Here is a 20,187-nt window from a genome sequence, read left to right on the forward strand (position 1 = left end):
CCAGTTTTAGGAGGTGGAGTCAGACACTTAACTCCATCCACCTAACAGATTCCACGGCACAGCAAATGCAGACGAGGAGGATGGATGACTATATTCCAGTTTTACTGTAATCTGGATCTGCGATGTCACGGTGCTGAATGAATGAATTATCTTAGACTTTGACGGACCCGAGCAGCCTGACGAGGTTGTGTGAAGTCAGGAGCTTCTGATTTGGTAGTATATATTATATTATGTGTACATATACACACACACACACATACATATACATATATATATATATATATATATATATATGTATATATATATATTAGGGCTGTGCGATTAATCGATTTTAGATCTAAATCGGATTTATTAATCAAAATCGATGTTAAAAAAGGAAAATCGGAAAATGGATTTTCCTTTTTTGCAGCTGGCTGCATTACAGACAGAGCTCGTCTAGTCATCTTTGTTTTGTCATAAAATTGTAAATGTTGTCACTTTACTAAACTCAAGGAGGATTTACAGTATCTTTCAATTGCACTTCATTCCCAATAGGGAAATTTGTTTGCTATTTTTCTTTAAAAATAAAGATAAAATATTTTAAACAATTTATTCCATTGTCTTTTGTAGTTTTACCAAAAAAATCGAAATCGAAAATCGGGTTTTCAGAGAAAAAAATCTGGATTTTATTTTTGTCCAAAATCGCCCAGCCCTAATATATATATATATATATATATATATATATATATATATATATATATATATATATATATATATATATATATATATATATATATATATATATATGTACACACATATTAACAATATATAAAAGCATGTTTCAAAAAGTAGCCTGGGTCTTAGGTGGTGGACAGGCTGATACTCACACGGTAGCAGTTCAGCCTTCATCTATTTCTTTCCTCACAAAAAGGTTTTTTCTGTATTGTTTCAGGTTTAAACAGCCGTGTCACCAGCAGGGAGCCTCAACAGTTCAGACGTTACACCGTGTCAGCGAGCGTCTGTGAGAATGTGTGGATTCAGGGTGTTCGCACCCTTAGCCGGTACCAAGATAGGACTTTCCTACGCTATCAATAAGAAGTCTGTTAGAAGATGTTGAGGTACCAGAAGATAATAACTGAGTGTCTGTTTGTTTTTATCATAAAATCTCTGGTTTCCTTTCTCCGCTTCAGTGCCTGTGTCTGTCCGCTCGCCTCCTCCTGGCAGCACCGCCGCGTTGCCGCAGCGACTTGAGGCCCAAACTAACCTAAACACCTCCCCGTCAACTGAGGACGCGGAGACAATCCCAGAGGAAATCCTTCCACATGGAGACATCTGCACAAATCCGTGTCTCTGACAAAGCCTTAATCTGCGCGAGCGTGTTTGTGTCTGTTTTCCTCTGCGAGGATTGTTTAGCTGTTTTTTTTTCGTTCCTTCACCCGTACTTGCTTGTAAAAACATTTACAATTGTAAGATGGACAAAGCTGCTCAACGGGACACTTTGATTGAAGCATATGGACGGCTGGATTGCATCATTCTCACATGTGAGTGATAATGAAATCAGTAGCGGCGGCGGTAGAGTTACTCTCTGAGCACGCGGGGCGGCACGTTCGGCTGACAGGTGCAGACGTATTACACGTGAACTCTGCCTGACCTCCGACCTCCGTTCTCCCTGCCGCGCAGGCGGCGAGGTGCACTAACGTACATGCGGGCGTGCGCGCGGCGGAGCAGCTGTTTCACTCAGACATCTGTGTATAGTTGTTTAGTACTTTATTATTACCATCCATGAAAAGGAGGGCGAGGTGGAGAACCCGCTGCCGGAGAAGAGGGAACCCCAAAGCTCGTGTTGGTCTGAGGGGACGTTCTTGTGTGTTTTTCTGCATGTGGGGGTCTGTGGGAGATGAAGCGGACAGGTTTACCAGCACAGTTATGCAGACAGGAAAAGGAGCACGCTGTAAGCGGGATAACAGATGACTCTCGTCACGACCGGCCTCCGCTCCTCCTCGTCTGTCATCTCCTCTCCGCCCTGGTTCTCCCCGGCCTTCGGCCCGGAGATTTACGCCGGCAGGAGGGCACGTGGGGGATCGATTTAATCAAACGTGCAGGCTGACGTGCAACTACACTGGCTGAGAGTCATCGTGTACGGAGCGATAACACCTTAAACTTTATAACCTTTAAGTCATCGCCTCTACAGACGCCTCGGACGCTGAAATCTCCTCAGATTCAGTTCAGATTATTCCTGACAGCGGATCTGAATATTCGTCTGTGCTCGTCTTCGTGCCGGCTCCACGCCGGCGGCGCCGCAGAGGCGCATCCGTCCCATTTGCCTGTTGTTGCGAGGGTTTGTCAGCTCGGTGCGATGGCCGCGCTCTGATGATGGAGATCTTGTTTTGGCGGGATCACTCCGACGTCCCCGCCCTGGCTGAGAGTGACAGCTGTCCTCCCTGAGAACCCTGCGGCCGTGTTTTGCAGATTCGTATACATCAGCGGCGCCGACACCGCCGGACTGGATGTGATCACCCACGTGAGAAGGGAAGTCTGAGCGTGTTTAACGGTCTTACCTGGAGCTGCAGGGGTCCGAGGCCCGGCGTGGCGGCGGCGGCGGCAGCCATGGTTGTGGGGATGAGCTGGAGGGGATACGGGTCACCTGGAGGAAACAGACCACAGTCCAGATCAGGGATCCATTTTAGACACCAGATGCAACCTATTCTTTCTCTTTGTTGTCTTCCACTTCTCCCCGTCTGCCCTCCCTTTCCCCTCATCCTCTTGTTTTTCTCCCTCTGTTTCCTCCCACCACCACCTGAGTCCCCTCCTGCAGCTGTTATGGCCTCACTTTTGTCCTCGCCGGCCACAGGCCCCTAATGAAAAGCCCGATTGTGTGTCGTCCTCCTTAATGCCCCCTGACAAAGAGCAGAGAGGTGAGGCCACTCTGATAAAGCCGGGCCCCAGCGCTGTAATTAAGAGCGCCGCTGCAGATCCCATCCCATCCCACCCTCGCCCCCCAGACTCGTCTATTCTCTCCTCCGTCTCGTCTGCCTCTGCTGCTCGTCATCCTCGTTCCCTACTCTTAAGTTCAACCTTAGCTCGTCTTCTCCTTCCCACAACCTCTTCCTGCCAGGAGCGATACATAAAGCGATAGATGGAGACGCGAGGTGGGAGGTGGAGAAAGCAGGGCAGAAGAAGAGGATGAGTTTGGGCTGTGGATGGTAGGTGCAGAGCTGGATAATTACACAGAGAAGGAGAGGGCTGATGAGGAGAATATTGGGTCTAATTATGGTCGGACTGTATAAACAGGTTGCTCCACGGCTATGATTTGCATCTGAGCATGCCCACTAACCACGGTGCGCTGCGTGGACCAGGTCAGGCTGGTACGCCGCTACTTTATCCAAGAAAACTTTGGTCTACATGGAGAAAACTTGAGATTGTTCTCAGGGCTTGAACTTGCATTTCTGACCTGGACCTTCAGCGCCGGGGTCAGCGTCTTGGCTGCATCACAACCTCTCCATTGTGTGTGTTTACGTGCAGATGCTCATTTGTGCGTGCGTGCGTCCTCGTCCTCCCTCCAACATATTTTCCCATATATACCCGGGTTCTTTAGGAAACAAAAATAACAACCGAAAGCAAAGCTGAGACATTCTTCTCTCCGTTGGGGAGGGAGGGCAGGAGGGATTAAAGAATTATTTCAGGACTGTGTATTCTAGGAGATTGGCCTTTTTTTTTTTCCTCTTCGTGCTCCCTGGACAAACAAGAGTCCAGTGGATATTTATGCTCCTCCTGGGGGTCACTGTAACAAAAGGGAGAGGGACAGAGAAAAGCAAACATGTTGCTCTTGGCTCGGGGACAGAGACCTAGGGGGAGATTTCTCACTGACAGACTAATGCGGGATCCGCGTAAGCGAGAGAAGGAAACCGCAGAACCTTTTTTTTTCTTTCAGCATCATTTTGCATCTAGAAATATCCAAAAATGATGCTGCGACAACTAGCAAGTCCAGATTTCCTGTCATAAGAAAAACAGAGAACACGTCATTCAATGACGGGACACTGTGACATCACAGGCCGACATCAGACTAGAAATATCCAGATTGTTCATCTTTATCTCCAACTCATTTCAGATTTGTGCTGCATTTGATGCCCCTCTGATGCTGCTAGAGCAAAGTTGTAAACACCAGCTTCTAAAAAGGCACGATAAAAAGGAGAAGAGGGAGGAGTGGCTCTGTAATGCCGACTCCGCCCCCTTAAACCAGCTGTGATAAACTGGTTGACAAGGGATCCTTTTTAACCGTATCTTTGTGATATTTTGACCAAAACATGCCCCAGATGTTAAATAAAAAAAGAGTGGGGTGCAGAGTTTAGGATGGAGCACATTCTCTGGTGGGTGAGGTTTCGTACTAATCCTCATCATCTTGGGTGGGGCTAAAGCCGTAGCTGGGATGAACTTTTATTTATTTGTAAGCATAACTGAATCTCCACTAAGTGAGATACGAGCGTCTCTTTTCATACTTGCCTTAAAGTTTTAGAAATCGACTAAAGAAATTAGAAGAAAAAAAAAAATGAATGAAATTCAGCGTCCTCTGATAACTATGAATACATTTGACTTAAAAATGTGGCCCACACGGCGCTCGCTGAGGTGTCTCGATTCAAGAAAACCCCTGAGTCTAAAAAAGAGAGCCATTGAGCGAACAGAAGTCCGCACTGTGCCGATAAAAAAAATCTATTCATATCTCCGCTGAAGTGCCGTGAGAACATGTCAGAGCACAATGCTACACAAGTCCTATTTAGAGCCGCAGCAGCAGAACTGCATCGGCTCACAACAACTTTGAAAGTTGCCAGAGAGTTTTCTCAGGGGCGGCTTGGCCTGCTACGGCGTGCCAGTCCGGTTGGAGTTGGCGGAGGCAGCGAAAAGACGAGCCCACTGCTTGACAGGGTATTTACGTGGGCAGTGGGTGTGGGTGAAGATGGCACTAATTAAAATGGAATGGACTTGTTTGGGAAGCTGTGAAACTCTTAGTGGGGTGGGGGGGGGGGAGAGCGTGCACGAGTCTGCATTTGTGCACGTGCTTCCATATCTTTGTTTTATTTCATTTTTTTCATCTATTATTTTTTTTTGTGTGTGTGTGTTTCACAAAGCGATCCCTGGATGTGTGCGTGTGCATGTGTGTGTGTGTGTGTGTGGGCTGCGTTGGAAACGCGTTCTGGCTGCGTCCCGTGTTAATGTGAGGAGAACCTGGGGCAGGTCACATTACCACCCTCCCTCCTCCCCTTCTGCTAACCCCCCCTACTGTGCATTTATTCCCAGCATCCCCTGGCAAGCGCCGGCCTCCCTTTCTCTCCGTCTCTGTGTCTTTTCTCCATCATGGTAAACAACACATTGCCACACAGCCAGAGCGTGATGGCCAAAAAAAAAAAGAAAAAAAAAGAAAAAAGAAACAATAAAGAAGAAGGAAAAAAAAAATAAAACAAATGTTCTGCAGAACGCCTTCATTTTGTTGCTTTTATGTATCAAAAAACAGACACGAAAGAAGGACGGAGCCAACAGGACGGAGTGGAAGAGGGGGAGAAATGGAGAGTGTAAACAGGAAGGCGGTATTTGGATGAGGGGAGATGTTGTTGCAGGGGCAAGCACGGCTTTCGGGAAACAACCAGACCCCTTATGTGGGAAACCGGTGAGCCTCGGCCCCTTTTTACCGGTGAAAAGCACGTGAAGCAGCCCATGTGAGAGCTGCGTTCAGTAGTGCGTGTGTGGACGGCACTCACTGCAGCCGGGCTTGTAGTTGAAGCCGGGCGGCATCAGGAAGCCCTGCTGGGCCGCGGCGGCCGCCAGGGTCCGCTGGTCGGGAGGAAAGACGGGGATCATCAGAGGAGGCAGCTGGCCCTGGACCTGCTGGGGAGGGAGGGAGAAGATGGGGGAGGAAGAAGAGTAATAAACGTTAGCACCTGTGAATGGCACACCTGTATCCTTGCCTACACACAAAAAACATACAGAGAACAACACATGCAATCCGTTCTAATTCAGACCATCTTGACCCTGAAATATGAACTCAAGGATGAAGATGCCACAGGTGTAGCGGGTCCATGGAGTTCCTGGATCCCACAATTGTGGCAACAAAAAAAGGAAAAAAAAAAAAGCCCACGGACACATGCGGAAGCACAAAAACATGGCATCTTGTAATTTGGAGCACAGAAAGCGAGTCACAAGGACGGCTCGATGAAGTCTGACAACAGCTGGCCTTGTGTTCCTCTTCCTCTCCCGGCACCAAACCTCCCACCAACCACACGGACAAATCCTCTCCGCGCGCCTGTCGGCAGAAAGCCATGCGACTTCATAAGGTTTCCAGGATTTTAAAAAGGAGTCACAGGCAGCAAAAAAAAAAAAAAAAAAGAGAAAAATCTCTTTCGATGGGTGACTTTGGCAGAGACGACAGGAGAGAGAGAAGGACGGAGACACGGAGAAGTAGGAGACAGATGGTTGCACTGAACAGCGTTCTGCCAAGAACAACACATAAAGACTTGCGTGTGATGGACTGACTGACAGTCAGGATGAAGAGAAGAAGTGAGGAAGAGAGTGGAAAAAGGTGGGAGGAGGAGGAGAAGCACGATGGATCTTATCGAGATGAAAGCTGGTTTGATGCCGAAACCAGAAATATGCAGACAATGAAGGAGAGGGAGCTGAATTTGCCAAATTATCATCCAAAACATCAGAATAAAAGAGTTTCATCTGTATGTGGAACGAAACCAAGTCAACCGAACCCTCTCAGCACATCACTCCTTGCTTATTTAAGTATACAGCACCATGCTTTCAAGTTATGCCTTTCTGCCCCTGAGGAGGCCATCAATACAAATAATGATCATTTAAACTGTGCTCAAAACAACACACTGCAGTGTAATAACTTATCAGTCACACCACCAGTCCTTTTCAAAAGTTGATATAGTTTTACGAGGTCTTAAAGAAACACCCGTGGTATCTTTTGGTCAAAACTGTTTCCTTTTCACCCGTATCTTTGCAGCTCTGCTTATGGCAGCTGGATTTAAGGGGCAGAGCCAGCCTCTTAACTTCACCTCACCTTCTTCCTTATGAGGGGTTGGGGCTCTTTGGAGATGCAGCTTTGCCTTACCTACTTTGAGGGTACAGGAAGTGTGAGAAAAGGTGAGGATGAGATGAGATGAAGCTGATTCTTCTACTCTGATTTGGGTCTGTGATGTCACAGAACCCCACATATTTGAACATCTCACTATGTGATTTATTTTCTGGCCTCGGTGGTCCCAAACAAGGTGATACGGTTTCAGTTGGAAGTCATAGAAATACAGCTTTTGTTATAAAAATTTAAATAAGAACCCAGAGGGCCCCGTGGGTACTCTTTGCAACGCGTCTCTCTCCTTCCACTTCTGTCGCTTTTATTTTGCCAGGAGGCCGGAGAGGTAATGGCTGAATAGGATAATGGGCAGGTAAAAGCTGTCTGATGTCGAAAATTGATCTGGAATGAAGGAAACGGCTAGAAATGGCCATGCAATCACGAGGATGCTGCCGGTGGGTGCCGCGGCACAATCGGCTAATATCTCAGCACTTGAAGTGGTTAGTGCTGGAGACGGTGTCGCCCCGGCGCTAACAGCGCTTTGATAGTGTACTGTAAATACCTGCATGTGCGTCGCTTCCTCTTCCTAACCCCCCCCACCGTCGCTCCTGTGTGTCGGCATGCGGCAGCCAGCAACACTGTAATCAAACTATCACAGCGCAGGGGGAACGGCGCTTCTTTCAAGCGACTCCTGTCCCCCCCCACCCACCCTCTCACACCGAAAACAATAATTACTCTACCATTTTGGTTAACCATAAACCGCCTGTGCTGCACGATCAGAGGAAGGGGGGGGTTCCAGAGCGGCGGTCGGACAGGACCCCCGCAGGGACGAATCACAGACAGAACAGTTCTGCTTTGCCTTTCAGGCCTAATTGGACATATGCTGGAGTAGAGCTGGCTAGCGATGCTGCAACGCACCGAAGGGGAGGGAGGAGGAGAGAGGGAAGGAGAGGGAAGTTTGGGACGGCTAAAATACATGCTTACTGTGTCTATACACGCCGCACGATGACAATGTCTGCAAATGGCTTTGCTTCTTTTCTTTGCAAATAGAATTATGATAGAAAACCCCACAAAGCATCCGAGTTCTCTCTCTCTCTATTTTTGCTTCTCTTTCAGTCTCCCGACAAAGAGGCGGCACACAATAGGCAGACATTAATCAGCCTACAAAATTGTTGCATAACATGTATAAGTCTCCACAATGGGATAAAAAGATCAAGCTGCAAAATAAATAATAAAAGAGAACAAAAGGACCAACAAAAAAAGAGAAAAAAGAAAAAGAGATGCACACAGAGTGGTGCCGGGATAGTTTATGGAGAATCATTTCCTCCCATATGTTGCTGTTAAAGTAGTTGGGCTGGATGTGTTTGCAACAGCTGCTGCACCACCAGCCATGAGCTAACTGGCACACGCACACACGCACACACACACACACACACACACACACACACACACACACACACACACACACACACACACACACACACACACACACACCGGTGAGTGCAAACTGAGCACTACTTGCAGAAGAAGGGACCGTATGCACGTGTTTTCTTTTATATCTGCAAAATGACTTCAACTCATCTTCCTCCTCATAATGATGTGCAATATCGCAGCACCTTAAAGTGGATGGGGAGCTTTGTGCGCTAGCCTTGTGATCATAATGTGAACTTTGTAATCAAGGAGAAGAAAAACAGAAGGAAAAATCAGAGAATGGGAATCAGAGACAAAGAGATGAACCGACGGAAGGAAGAGAAAAGGGTGAGAGAAAGTGAGAGCAGGGCCAGATCTATCAGACCATCTCCACATCCCACATAAAGGAAGAGGCACATCTGAAACCGCAGTCGCTTTAGGGAATAACGCTCTCCTCGGCTCCTCTTTCTCATCAGGCCCAAAGCGAACATGAAAACCTACAGCGCTGCAGTCTGCTGACGCGAAGGATAAGGCGCTCCGCTTTTTATCTGCCAACCCCTCCTTTACGCCCGAAAGAAAAACCTGAAGCAAACAAAACTGGAACTCATCGGAAATAAAAATCTTCTAATCAGTGATAACTGCATGAGAAACAAAGAAAGACACTCCGAGGAAGAAAGGAAAATCACATTTTCTTATGTGTATATTTAAAAAAATAAAAGAAGAACAAGTGCGAGACTTTTTCCTGGAACTTTCGCAGGGTCAAAGAGGACGAAGGGAGAGAAGTTGACAATTCACCCAGGCGAGACGGCTTCTCAGGAAATAAACAACAGACAGGGAGAACAGAATGAACAAGAGAGACGGAGAAGGAGCGCGAGGAGGAGAGGCGGAGAGGGGAGCAAGAGTTGGATAATTGGCAGCGAGTGGAGGCTGCGTTCACCACGCGCCAGGCGGCACAGCTTGAACTTAAAGCGCCGCTGCGGCATAATGAAGATGTGGCCGCTAATTAACATATGGGGTGCGAAACAGGTTGGTTGGCACGCCGAAAACTCCAAGGTAAAGTTATTATTGGGGAGTAATTAGCTCTATGAAGTTAATGCGCCGAACAATGGCTGCCAGCGCCGCACAATATGGCTCGCATCTGAGCGCGCGAAAAAATAGCCCCCGCTAAAGTGCGAGTCCCACAGCTAAAATCTGTCGGCGACCATATGTTATGGCAATTAATGCAGGACCTGAATGACCTATTACTGAAGAAGGGACCTGAGAGTAATAGAACCAATAATTAATTTAGGAAAAGTGAGAGAGAGAGATACAGAGAGAGAGAGAGAGAGAGAGAGAGAGAGAAAGAGAGATACAGAGAGAGAAGCAGAGATATGGCCGGCTTTTAACATTAACTGATGGTTAGGAGTCAAGTAAAAGTTGGTGTCGGTGGTTTGACATTTGGCATTTTGCTGATCTGCAGAACTCAAGTGTACATTAACACAAAGCCAAGAGGGAAAGACGTAAGCAGTGGCCTTGGAGAAGCACTTGTTGCTGCACATCAGTCTGCAGAAGTCTATAAAGCCTTTTCCAAACATTTGGAGTTCAATGTTCTGCAGTGAGACAGATTATTCACAAGTGGGAAGCACTCGTGCCTGGTGTTACCTGACAGCTACACTTCAGTCGGAGTAGGGTCATGTAACACGGCGGTGATTTGAACCAAACCAGTAAATCTACATTTTAAAAGGCTAAAAAAAAGAAAGAAAAAAGAGTGAAGGTTTTGGCCTCAAAGTCCAGACCTCACTTCAAATGGGACTTTAAGAGAGCTGTTAATAAGTAAATGACCAAACACCAGCCTCATAAAGGAGAGCAGCCTTGAATTCCTTCCTGATGAAGAGGAAATGACGGCTTCAAGCTAGTAAACGGGGATCTACAGGCTACTGAATCATGGGGGTACTTAGTATTCACCACTTGATGTTTGTTTTTGACTTTTTTTTTGTTAATTATCAATAATAATAATCACACAGTGAAATAAGTTATATATTGTTTGTAGGAGGTTGTATTTTCCTCATGCTATTACGTGTATAAAGGGGTTACAACTTTTGCATGTGACCGTGTATACCTGTGGGACACGGAGACCAGCTGGTTGGTCACAGTCCAGGTTTGTGCATGCATACATGTACTTCTGCATGCACGGTGATACATGCAGCTTGAGAGGATAACACGAAGGACTCTGGGGGTGATCGGGTTCGCTGCTACTACGCAGGAGACAGCAGGTTCCTGCTGTGTTCTGAGTGTATATGTGGTATACTGTACAGGGGGCTTCTTCTTTTTTCCTCTATCTGACAGCATGAACTTATAAAATAGACAAACCACTGTGCATGTGAGTGCAGAAAGTGCGTTTGATTTGAGTTGCCAGCACAGCCCTAATAGAGAGCTTGTTAGCCGCTGTCACTGGCAACTCCGGCTGCTCTTAAACCAGTCAAAGCATCAAGTGGCTTTACTCTTTCTCTCAGCTTTTTCTTCCCTGTTCCTTCTCTCTCCGGTGCAACTCGGACCTATAGCGACGGTGATTCTTGATGAGATGAAAGACGTTAACACCAAGGTAGCGCTACAGGAGTGCATACACTTGACCGTGAAAAGGTGTGTGTGTGTTTTGGTTGAGTGGGTTTGGATTCATTAGGCCGGACACACTTGTGCTCCCTCATCCCTCCGTTTCAATATACATTTTGTGCGCGTCTGTCTTGTTGCTCCTCTCTGAACGTGTGTGCTTATGCTCCAGGTAAGCCCTGGGCCGCTCGGCAGGTGAGCTCCTTTCATCCCCCGTTGCGCTCCCTTGCGCGGCAGCAGCAGTCGTCCCCGGCGACACCGGGGGGAGCCTCCGAGACACGTCGTTTAATTAGAATTAGACGAGACGAGAGGGAGAGTAAAGCGAACTCGGAGGGAAATGTGCTCACACCTTTGAGCTTAACAAGAACGCCCCCAGCAGGGGGTATGGGTGTGCCTCCGTGTGCCTTTGTGTGCACACACACTCTGGAGGTTACACCCCTGGAATGTGCGTGAAGTTTTTGTAAAGTAAAGATCATTTTTCATGGCCCCGAGAGGGCTCAGTTTTGTCACGATTTGGCCTCGGCTGAGAGATTATGGCTGGGATTAAGCAGGTTAGGGTTGAGTTTAAGGATAATTTAGGGTCGGGGTTTAGATTTAATGTTAAGCTTAGAGGTTTAGGTGGGATAAAAACAAAAGTTAAAGTCAGGACTTGGAGTCAAAGGCAGATCAAGTGGGTAAGATACGATTAGATGTGGAAAGTGAAACAATTATCCCTTTATGCTGACCAACTTGAGGCAGGTCTGGTTCAACTTAGCCACGTTTTTCTTTTCTATATAACAGAGCAGCAGCAAAGCCAGACCTTTATGTCTCTTCTCAAGGCATTTGAACCTCTTTCTGGAGGAGTTTTCTGTAGAGGACCATGTTGCACAAAGAACCAGGTCACACTAGTCATTTTGTTTATTGTCAATATGTTTCTATAAAATTAATTGTGAAGAACAAATGACAAATTTGTGCACGTTCTTTATAAACACTGGGGCACTCCCATGAAACTCCCAACAGCATTCGCTATGAAGACGTAAATATCGTCTCTGAGTTCAGCCTGAAACGGCTGCTGTAAATGCTGCTTTTATCCAGCGAATCGGACAAACTCCATTTTCTAAATTCTTCCCTTTTGAACCGAGCAGACTAGAGTGGCTCTAAATATAGCACCGTCTGGTATGGTTTTGCCTTCGGTCAATGGTCGTCTCTTCCACAGACCAGCCCTGCTCAACAGAGGGTCAACCCCTTTTTGTTGGGTTTTTCTCTTCTAGCTCGGCACAAACGTCACTAAACCGTGTTGTTCTAACGCCTCGATCTGGTTTATGGATCTGGAACTATTTCCATGGAAAGGGCCTGAATGGGGATTAGGTGCAAGAACTGAGAAGACTTTATCAATAACAATGCCATTATTGATCAAATTCTTAATTGATTCCTATTTCACCTCCAGACTGAATTTTACAGAAAAAACAACTGTGCTGGAACAGGTTTTGAGCTTCAACCCAACTCTGTAAAATTCCAAAAAGATCAGCCTAGTCGGTCATACCCGTTCACTTTACGTTAAATGGTCTCATGTGAAATGGGTCTGGTACCCCTTTGAATCATAGCCATTTGTAGCCGTACAGAACGGGCCGAACCGACCTGAGCAAGCTGGATGTGATGACTCGTATGAGAGTGTCCAAGACGTTCAAAACAACCAAGGATGGCTGCAGACCATTGCCTTTGATCACAGTCATTCACCGATGCTCCTACCCTGCATCTTGTTGATACTAGTCCAATTTTCACCTCGCCTACGTCACAGGTGTCAGAAACCAAACTTGTCTCAAAGCAGAGTCTTCTCAGTCCATTGGTACTGACCAAACCAGACCAATTCTTCATATCGAACAGGTAAAGATCTAAGATGGCTGACCAGGCTACAGTAACGTAACGCCCTTACAAGTTACGGCTGCATGTCCACTTCCACTTCAACTACAATGCAGCTGCTTACAGCTGTGAGTCTGTCGTTGCACGTCAAGATAAACGTCATCTTTGTCTGTTATCAGCACATCTGCCGGCATCGATGCTCCGTCATTGATCACTTCGGCATGTTGTTCACACCGCGATTCAGCGCACACCACAACCACCGACCGCCGCTGGCCTACATAACGGGCGCTAGCGACTGTAGCGCTAGCTCGATTGGGGTTTTGGGGTGAGAAAAACAGGAAACCGAACATGAGGACAATAAATAATTTGTTCTCTTTTCATGAAGGATGTGTGCCACTCTCCGCTCTCTTTCATGAGCTTGATTATTCGTTTCATTTCGTCACCCCTTCCAAGTGGACGGTTGAAAGCATTCTTCACAGGCCTTTGGGGGTTTGAACCTAACAAAGCCAAGGACGAGATGCGCACGCACACACATACACACACTCTTGTGCATGGAGGGACAGCTGAACTCAGCCTCGTTAGGGGGAAATGCAATCACAAGGGGCTTATCATACAGACACAAAACACACACACACACTCACACACACACACACTGAACCTGGTGCCCTCTCTGGCAGACCATTGTATTGTGGGATTGTGCGGACAATCTCTTCATGAATGATTAAGCAGTGTATTTCTCAACCAAGTCTTTGATGATGAGTGTGTGTTTGATCATCAGGAGTGCGAAGCGCTCTCTGCAACTGCTTCTGTGCTCCAGCGAGCGAAGGCGTATATATTTTCGTTTGTTTTGTCGGCGCAGCGCGCTTTGACGCGCTCGGCGTGGCCGTGGACGAGCGTGTCTTCCGAGTTCCTGCGATGAGCCCCTGTTGATTGTGTCCCTCCCTTAACGAGGCTGCCTCCAGCTGCCCCTGCTTGTGAGAAACTATTGTTGGGCCCGTTCAATGGAGAGAGACGCTTGTTTGGGAAAAGGTTGCAAAGTCATGGGAAAATAGAGCTTTGTCTCGGAGGGGTCGTGAGGGAGTGAATCATGAGCGGACGTGTTTATAGCTTAACACACACAGCTGTGGCAAACACACATGCACACATGGACACACACATGGGTGCAGAGATGAATGCATTCAGAGGGCAAAGAGAAACGCCAAGAAACAAACATGTGCTCTCTTTTTTAGTTATTTTTTTGGGGGGAAATTTTTTTTGTCAAGGGGACAAAAACGTGAACAATGCAGAATTTAGCTCGCACAAAGCAAACAAACAGCTGCTTTATGAAGACGCATCGACACACACACAGACAAACGTCCAACACACATGCTATCACAAGGTCTCTTATCACAAAAACTGTGTATGGATAAACTCAAGGGGAAAAGAAAATGTGTGTGTGTGTGTGTGTGTGTCCTTTCTTGGACTGGGTGTCTCTTCATGGTACAAAGCCCGGCTTTCTCAGCTCAAAACTCAGTGTCATCTGCCTTTACAAAGACCCGGGCTATTCGTTCCAAGCCACCTGGGCTAAAATAGAGGCTCCAGTGTAGCACCCAAAAGTACAATACCGCCATTTTTAAGTGTTTCATATATAACCGCCCTTCTCCTCTCCGGATGGGGACAAAGATTCACATTCAAAGGGCGCTTTTTTTAGTTGAATTACTTTGCAATTCTATTTTACTACTGAATCTATTTAAAGTTGCCTTTGACATTCCTCATAAAGGCGTTTGTTTGAAACAAAGATACACTAAAAGAAAAGTAAATCGAGTTTGCCTTTCCGAACATTTCGCAGTGAAGGAACGTCCACCTGGACGTCACATGACAATAATGACAAATAATCTCATACAGCGTCTACCAGAGAAAATCGTGTGCATGGTGCTTTCCTTTAGCTTTACCTTCCTAACATTACTGCGTGATAAAACTGATGAGTTACCACGGGGACTAATGGATGCATGCGTTCTATCTCCTGTACCTTTTTAACCATTTTAGTATTGGGTGTTTAAAACCAGAGTAAAAGCTCCGTGTCCTTTGTTTGGGGCAGACTAGGTCTGAAAACGTACCGGATCCATTCAGATTTGTTGGCTGCTGTGACATCACGGACTAGAAGGTAAAATTACCCAGCTTGCCCATCTTTATCTCCACCAGACTTTCCATAATGCACCACAAAGCTTTAACTCTGATGTTTAAAATAGGTGCGTCCCTGAGAATAGGGGGTGGGGTTGAGTCACTGACTCCACCCCCTTCAATCAGCTGTTGTAAAGCTTTTTTTTTTCTTTTTTTTGTGTACCAATGTGGTACTGAGGGCAACCGCTGAGTGAGACTTGTCCTGCACAGTAAAAACGGTCCATTACACCAAAACACTGGTCCACACCAGCCGGAGCTGGCTTTAAACTGGATGTGGGTGTGTTCAACTCTCTGGCGACTCTCAGGCATATTCAGCTCGCTGGTACTAGTTGCCACCTTTTGTTGCAGATGTCCTCAGGGCCGGTTCCTGGCACAAACACTGCATGTGGTTGTTTAGGGTAAGTGTTTTTGAGGCCAAAAACAACTTCTTTTTTGTTTTGTTTTAGGACCATCAAAATCCTAGGAGCGGCCCTGGATGTCCTGGCATTTAAAAGTCTACACCCTTAACATAATTAATTTGGGGAAAAACTAAATTCTGAATCTAGATGGTCAAGTGTGACTTCGTTGTGATGCTGCAGGTCTTGGATGCAGACTTATAATATAGGTAATAGCATGTTGTGACACATCTGCAGGGGTGATAGTAAAAAAAAATCCTGAGCCTGAACTTTTTTTCCCTGGGAGGTAAGCGAGCCCCTAAGCCAAGATATATGCCCCGATCAACACAATTGTCATTTTTTGTCCTCTTAAAGTGTAAGTCTGGTGTAAATTGACCCATGGTCCTGTTGTTCAAGCTCACCACATGCAGCCCATAGAAAACAGAATGAGACAATTGAACAACATAGGCCAGGGGTGTGATTCCCTGGGACAACATTTTGATAAATAGTTCATTAAATTGAATATTCTGATGACTTTTGTAGATTTTCCATATTTTTGTAGATATGCCTCCACGCTGCCAAACACACACAAACACAACCGCATGTGAAGCAGTAAATTGGCTTAGAATGGCCTATTTTACTGTTATGAGGAGGAAATATTGTAGAAAAACATTAATGTCCACACTAGTATAAATAAAGGTTTGCATGGCCTCACAAAATGATGTCGTTTACAATGAGGTGGCGGCCCTTATGATTCTAATGTAGGGCTGAACGATTTTTGAAAATAATCTAATTGTGATTTTTTTCCTCAATATTACGATTGCGATTTAATGTGTGATTATTTTTTTTCAAGGTCCTGTTCTCATGTATTTTTCAACTACACAAGCAATAAATCAGTCTGTTTCAAGTAGATTTTCACTTGAAATAAGTAGAAAAATCTGCCAGTGGAACAAGATGTTTTTGCTTGTAATAAGAAGATAAATCTTGTCCCACGGGCAGATTTTCCTACTTATTTCAAGTGAAAATTTACTTGAAAACAGGTGAAAATTGTCAAATGTTATTTTTCTGGTGATGACTCTAAATGTTGAAATAGCAGTAAAACCACATTCATTGATGAAATGACATAAGGGATGGAAAGGAGGGATGGAAGTTTTACAGGGGGGATGATTTGGACCGTTTTTATTTCAGGGGGGGATGATTTGGACCGTTTTTATTTCAGGGGGGATGATTTGGACCGTTTTTATTTCAGGGGGGATGATTTGGACCGTTTTTATTTCAGGGGGGGATGATTTGGACCGTTTTTATTTCAGGGGGGATGATTTGGACCGTTTTTATTTCAGGGGGCGATGATTTGGACCGTTTTTATTTCAGGGGGGATGATTTGGACCGTTTTTATTTCAGGGGGGATGATTTGGACCGTTTTTATTTCAGGGGGGATGATTTGGACCGTTTTTATTTCAGGGGGGGGGGTGATTTGGACCGTTTTTATTTCAGGGGGGGTGCCATCACATCACCCCTCATCCCCCCTCAACTCGAATACTGCTCACACGGAACTCAGAACTTCTTCATAAATAACTCAAAAATCCCAGAGAGAAAAAAAACACCAGCAAGCCAAAAAACAAACCAATAAAGCTCTCAGAGTTAACAAAACGAACCAGCAATGAACTCGCAGCCGCTCTCTAACCTCCTGATGAGCTCACGGGCTGCAGGTGTGGTTTAAGGCTGATATATGGTTCCGCGTTACACCAACGCAGAACATACGCCGTGGGTTACGCGTATGGTCGTACTACGGCGAAAGCTCTGCGTCGATTTAACGCGGAACCATAAATCAGGCTTCACAGCGCCCGGCTGGTACTCCTCGCAGCGCGCAGCTCCTCGCCGACTCCGCGCTCATATATTTAATACATTTATAAAGCCCATATATTTATAAAGCCTCACTTGGCCGAGCCCTAACGCTGAGACCATGGTAGATTTAGGTTACACGCGGCACTGTTGACTTTTCCCTGCCGGCTCTGCTCACTTGCTAAACAGTCCCCTAACAAACAGTGTCCAGCAGCGCTACGTTCCGCCGCGCGGCGTTCCCAACGTTGTGTACATACTCACCGGTATTACGGTATATGAAAAATTCATATCATAAGAAAAATAGACGGCAAACCTGATTTTATTTTATTTTTTTCTCGCAAACACCTCGGTATGCCGGAAATCCGGCGTGACGCCGGAGCGCTATCACCCCTGCATCTGTGACAATCCAGTCTTTAAAAATGCTCACAGGTGCATAAACTAGAGCAAAAGAACAATCTGATTCAGATAGGTAAATCTCTGTCGTAAACATTTATGTCAAAACATTACTTTTGATTCTTCCAATCAGACACTAAGCAGTTTTAAGTGATTGAACACGTTGTGTATCCTATGTGTGTGCTATGGAAGAAGGGGGCTGCTCTTAACTGCAGCAGTCAGCGTTGATTCAGGCCACAAACGCTGATGACAGAGCTGAAGAAACGCTGCACTAATCACAATCTCAGCCGTGTGTAGCTCGGACACACGAGGCACGCGTTTGCACAAACACAAGCTCACTCGGACACGCAGGCATGAGCAGGCCTCACCTGGATTTGTTGCTGCAGGAGGTTGATTTTGTGTTGCTGCTGCAGAAGCTGCTGCTGTTGCCGGGCAATCTGGGAACAGAAGCGCACGACACGTCTTTAGATTGTACATACAGTATGGGCGCATGTGTGTGTGTGTGTGCGTGAGTGTTTGTGGTGTGCTTGCGGGGCCTGTGGGAGATGCGACACATCTGTGGGTCTCTGAGGCCCCAGTTGCACGACAGAGGGTCGATGCCCTGTGCTGAAATATTAAAGAGCTCATCTCATCTGGATTCAGCTGTATCACACCAACACACACACACACACAACCACGTATACAAGCCTCGCTGATTTCAGCAGCCTGTACAAAAGTGTCTGATTTTTATAAATGTTTGATTTCTATTTGCCTTCTTTACTTTTCTAGCTTTTCCTGCCATTCTGCTTTACTCTTTGCTTTTATTTAGCTGGTGTAACGCAGCTCCAGAAAGAGATGAAAGGTCCAGCGAGTCGCTACCCAGTATTCTCATCCAGCACACACTGGTTCTGTCATACTCATTCATGCTGCACTGCAATGGGATGCAGCCAAGGGCGCTGGCATGCGCCGTGTTTGTCACAGGTGATTTGTCCTTACAGCTGTATTTCTGTGCATGTGTCTATAAAGCAAAGCTCTCCTGAAGCAAAAAAAAAAGCAACAAAAAAAAAATCCAACAAATTGCACAAAAAAGGGAAACCCTTCTCTATGCAAATACCTGCCAGACTCGCCCGGGAGCTTGGAGTGTGTGTGTGTATGCATGTGCATGCATGCTACATCCGCTCCAGCACGGCTCTGCACACCCTCGGCTGATTCCGGTGAAGTGTCCTTGTGTTCGATGCTGCCAAAGCAGCATGTCTCTGGCGGTATGAGCTACATGAGATACGTATTTCTGCACCCCGGCTTATTACAATGTGTGCACAATTTCCAAAACTGCTTCACTTCATGCACTTTTGCAAATTTTTATTGACTTGGCTCCATAAATATGTACTTTTTTTCCCTGCTTTGATGGAGATTATAAAGTAGATTTCAAAGAAGAGACAATTCTGTGATGCCGAAGTATTTTTCCAACGTTTTATAATGAATCTGCAGTTTCCAGATGTGGCCACCTTTGCTGGCTTCACGTACCTGGTCCTGCTGCTGCTTGGCCAGCTCCATCTGCTGCCTCTGCTTCTCCATCTGCGAGGCAGCCAACTTCTTCTGCTCCTCGTGGGCCGCTAGGAGCTGCTCCCGCAGGCTGCTCAGCTGACCGATCATGCCCATGAGCTGGCGCTCTTTCTCCGCCAGGCTGTCTGGGGTACCTAAGGAGGTGGGAGGGAGGCACGGGTCAGAGGTGACATGGTAGCACTTTGAAGCAGAGTGCAAGATTCGTTTAAGATTACCCAATGAAACTTTTTCCTCGCTCAAAACAAAAGATAAAACTCTAGCTTAAGTAGGAAGTATGGTTTCTGCAGCTGAACAGCAGCAAGTAGCTTCACATGCTGGAACATAAGTTTGCATGATCAAAGGATGTGAAAGCAACAAGTCTGCAAGGATTGTGGGGGTGAAGTCAGAGGTTAGAGCCAGGGAGGAGACAACCGAGGAGAGTGGAGTAATAAAGCAGGGAAAAGCCATCATGACTGCTGGTTGGTTTAATATACGAGCGGTCCGGGCGGCTGAACAGTAGGAGAGCACATGTCAGCAGACGATGGGCTCGGATAGAGAGCACTCAGGCGCTGCAGAGTTGTAAAAGCAGATGTTGACTTGCTTTCCTGGGCGGAGAACACCAGCATCAATTAATCAAGTCTCATCCATCACCGCCTTTATTGCCTTACTGAAAGAGGGAAAATAAATCTGGCTGAGGGAATATTTGTAAACAGGCGAAACGCGGCGGCGACCGGTGGAGGAAGCGGATGTCCGAGCGGAGCCAAATTCCCACTATTTTTTTATTTTCTATTTTTTTTTTATTCACAAACAAAATGAGTCCTTGGCCAGGTCTCGGGTTTTACATTTCTCCTGAAAGCTGGAAGTCAAATGGAGACGCGCTGGTGCTGAATGGCGGGGAAGTTGCTCTGCAGACACCGAGCCGCGGTTTCGGTGCGGCTGTGAGAAACAGAACCGGCGCGAAAGAGAGGAGAGTGTGTCTGGTCTGTGTTTACTCTGCAGTCAGCCAACCTCCTGCTC

At 46.3% G+C, this 20,187-nt stretch overlaps 1 protein-coding gene across 16 annotated transcripts in view; it reads right to left on the bottom strand.

The window, feature by feature from the left end:
- Positions 1 to 20,187, bottom strand: part of sox5 (SRY-box transcription factor 5) — a 240,364-nt gene that overhangs the window by 20,289 nt on the left and 199,888 nt on the right. For 9 of the 16 annotated variants that reach the window (XM_061714126.1, XM_061714128.1, XM_061714130.1 and 6 more), the window contains 5 exons: positions 19,153 to 19,325; positions 18,018 to 18,086; positions 5,730 to 5,856; positions 2,538 to 2,623; positions 1,757 to 1,867 (listed from right to left, as the gene is read on the bottom strand). In XM_061714126.1, coding sequence (XP_061570110.1) covers positions 1,757 to 1,867; positions 2,538 to 2,623; positions 5,730 to 5,856; positions 18,018 to 18,086; positions 19,153 to 19,325 — 566 coding nt within the window. The remainder of the gene's footprint in view (positions 1 to 1,756; positions 1,868 to 2,537; positions 2,624 to 5,729; positions 5,857 to 18,017; positions 18,087 to 19,152; positions 19,326 to 20,187) is intronic. The other 7 variants (XM_061714136.1, XM_061714137.1, XM_061714133.1 and 4 more) reach the window with 3 other exon arrangements.

Source organism: Cololabis saira, chromosome 23, assembly GCF_033807715.1.
Source record: "Cololabis saira isolate AMF1-May2022 chromosome 23, fColSai1.1, whole genome shotgun sequence".
NCBI lineage: Eukaryota > Metazoa > Chordata > Actinopteri > Beloniformes > Belonidae > Cololabis > Cololabis saira.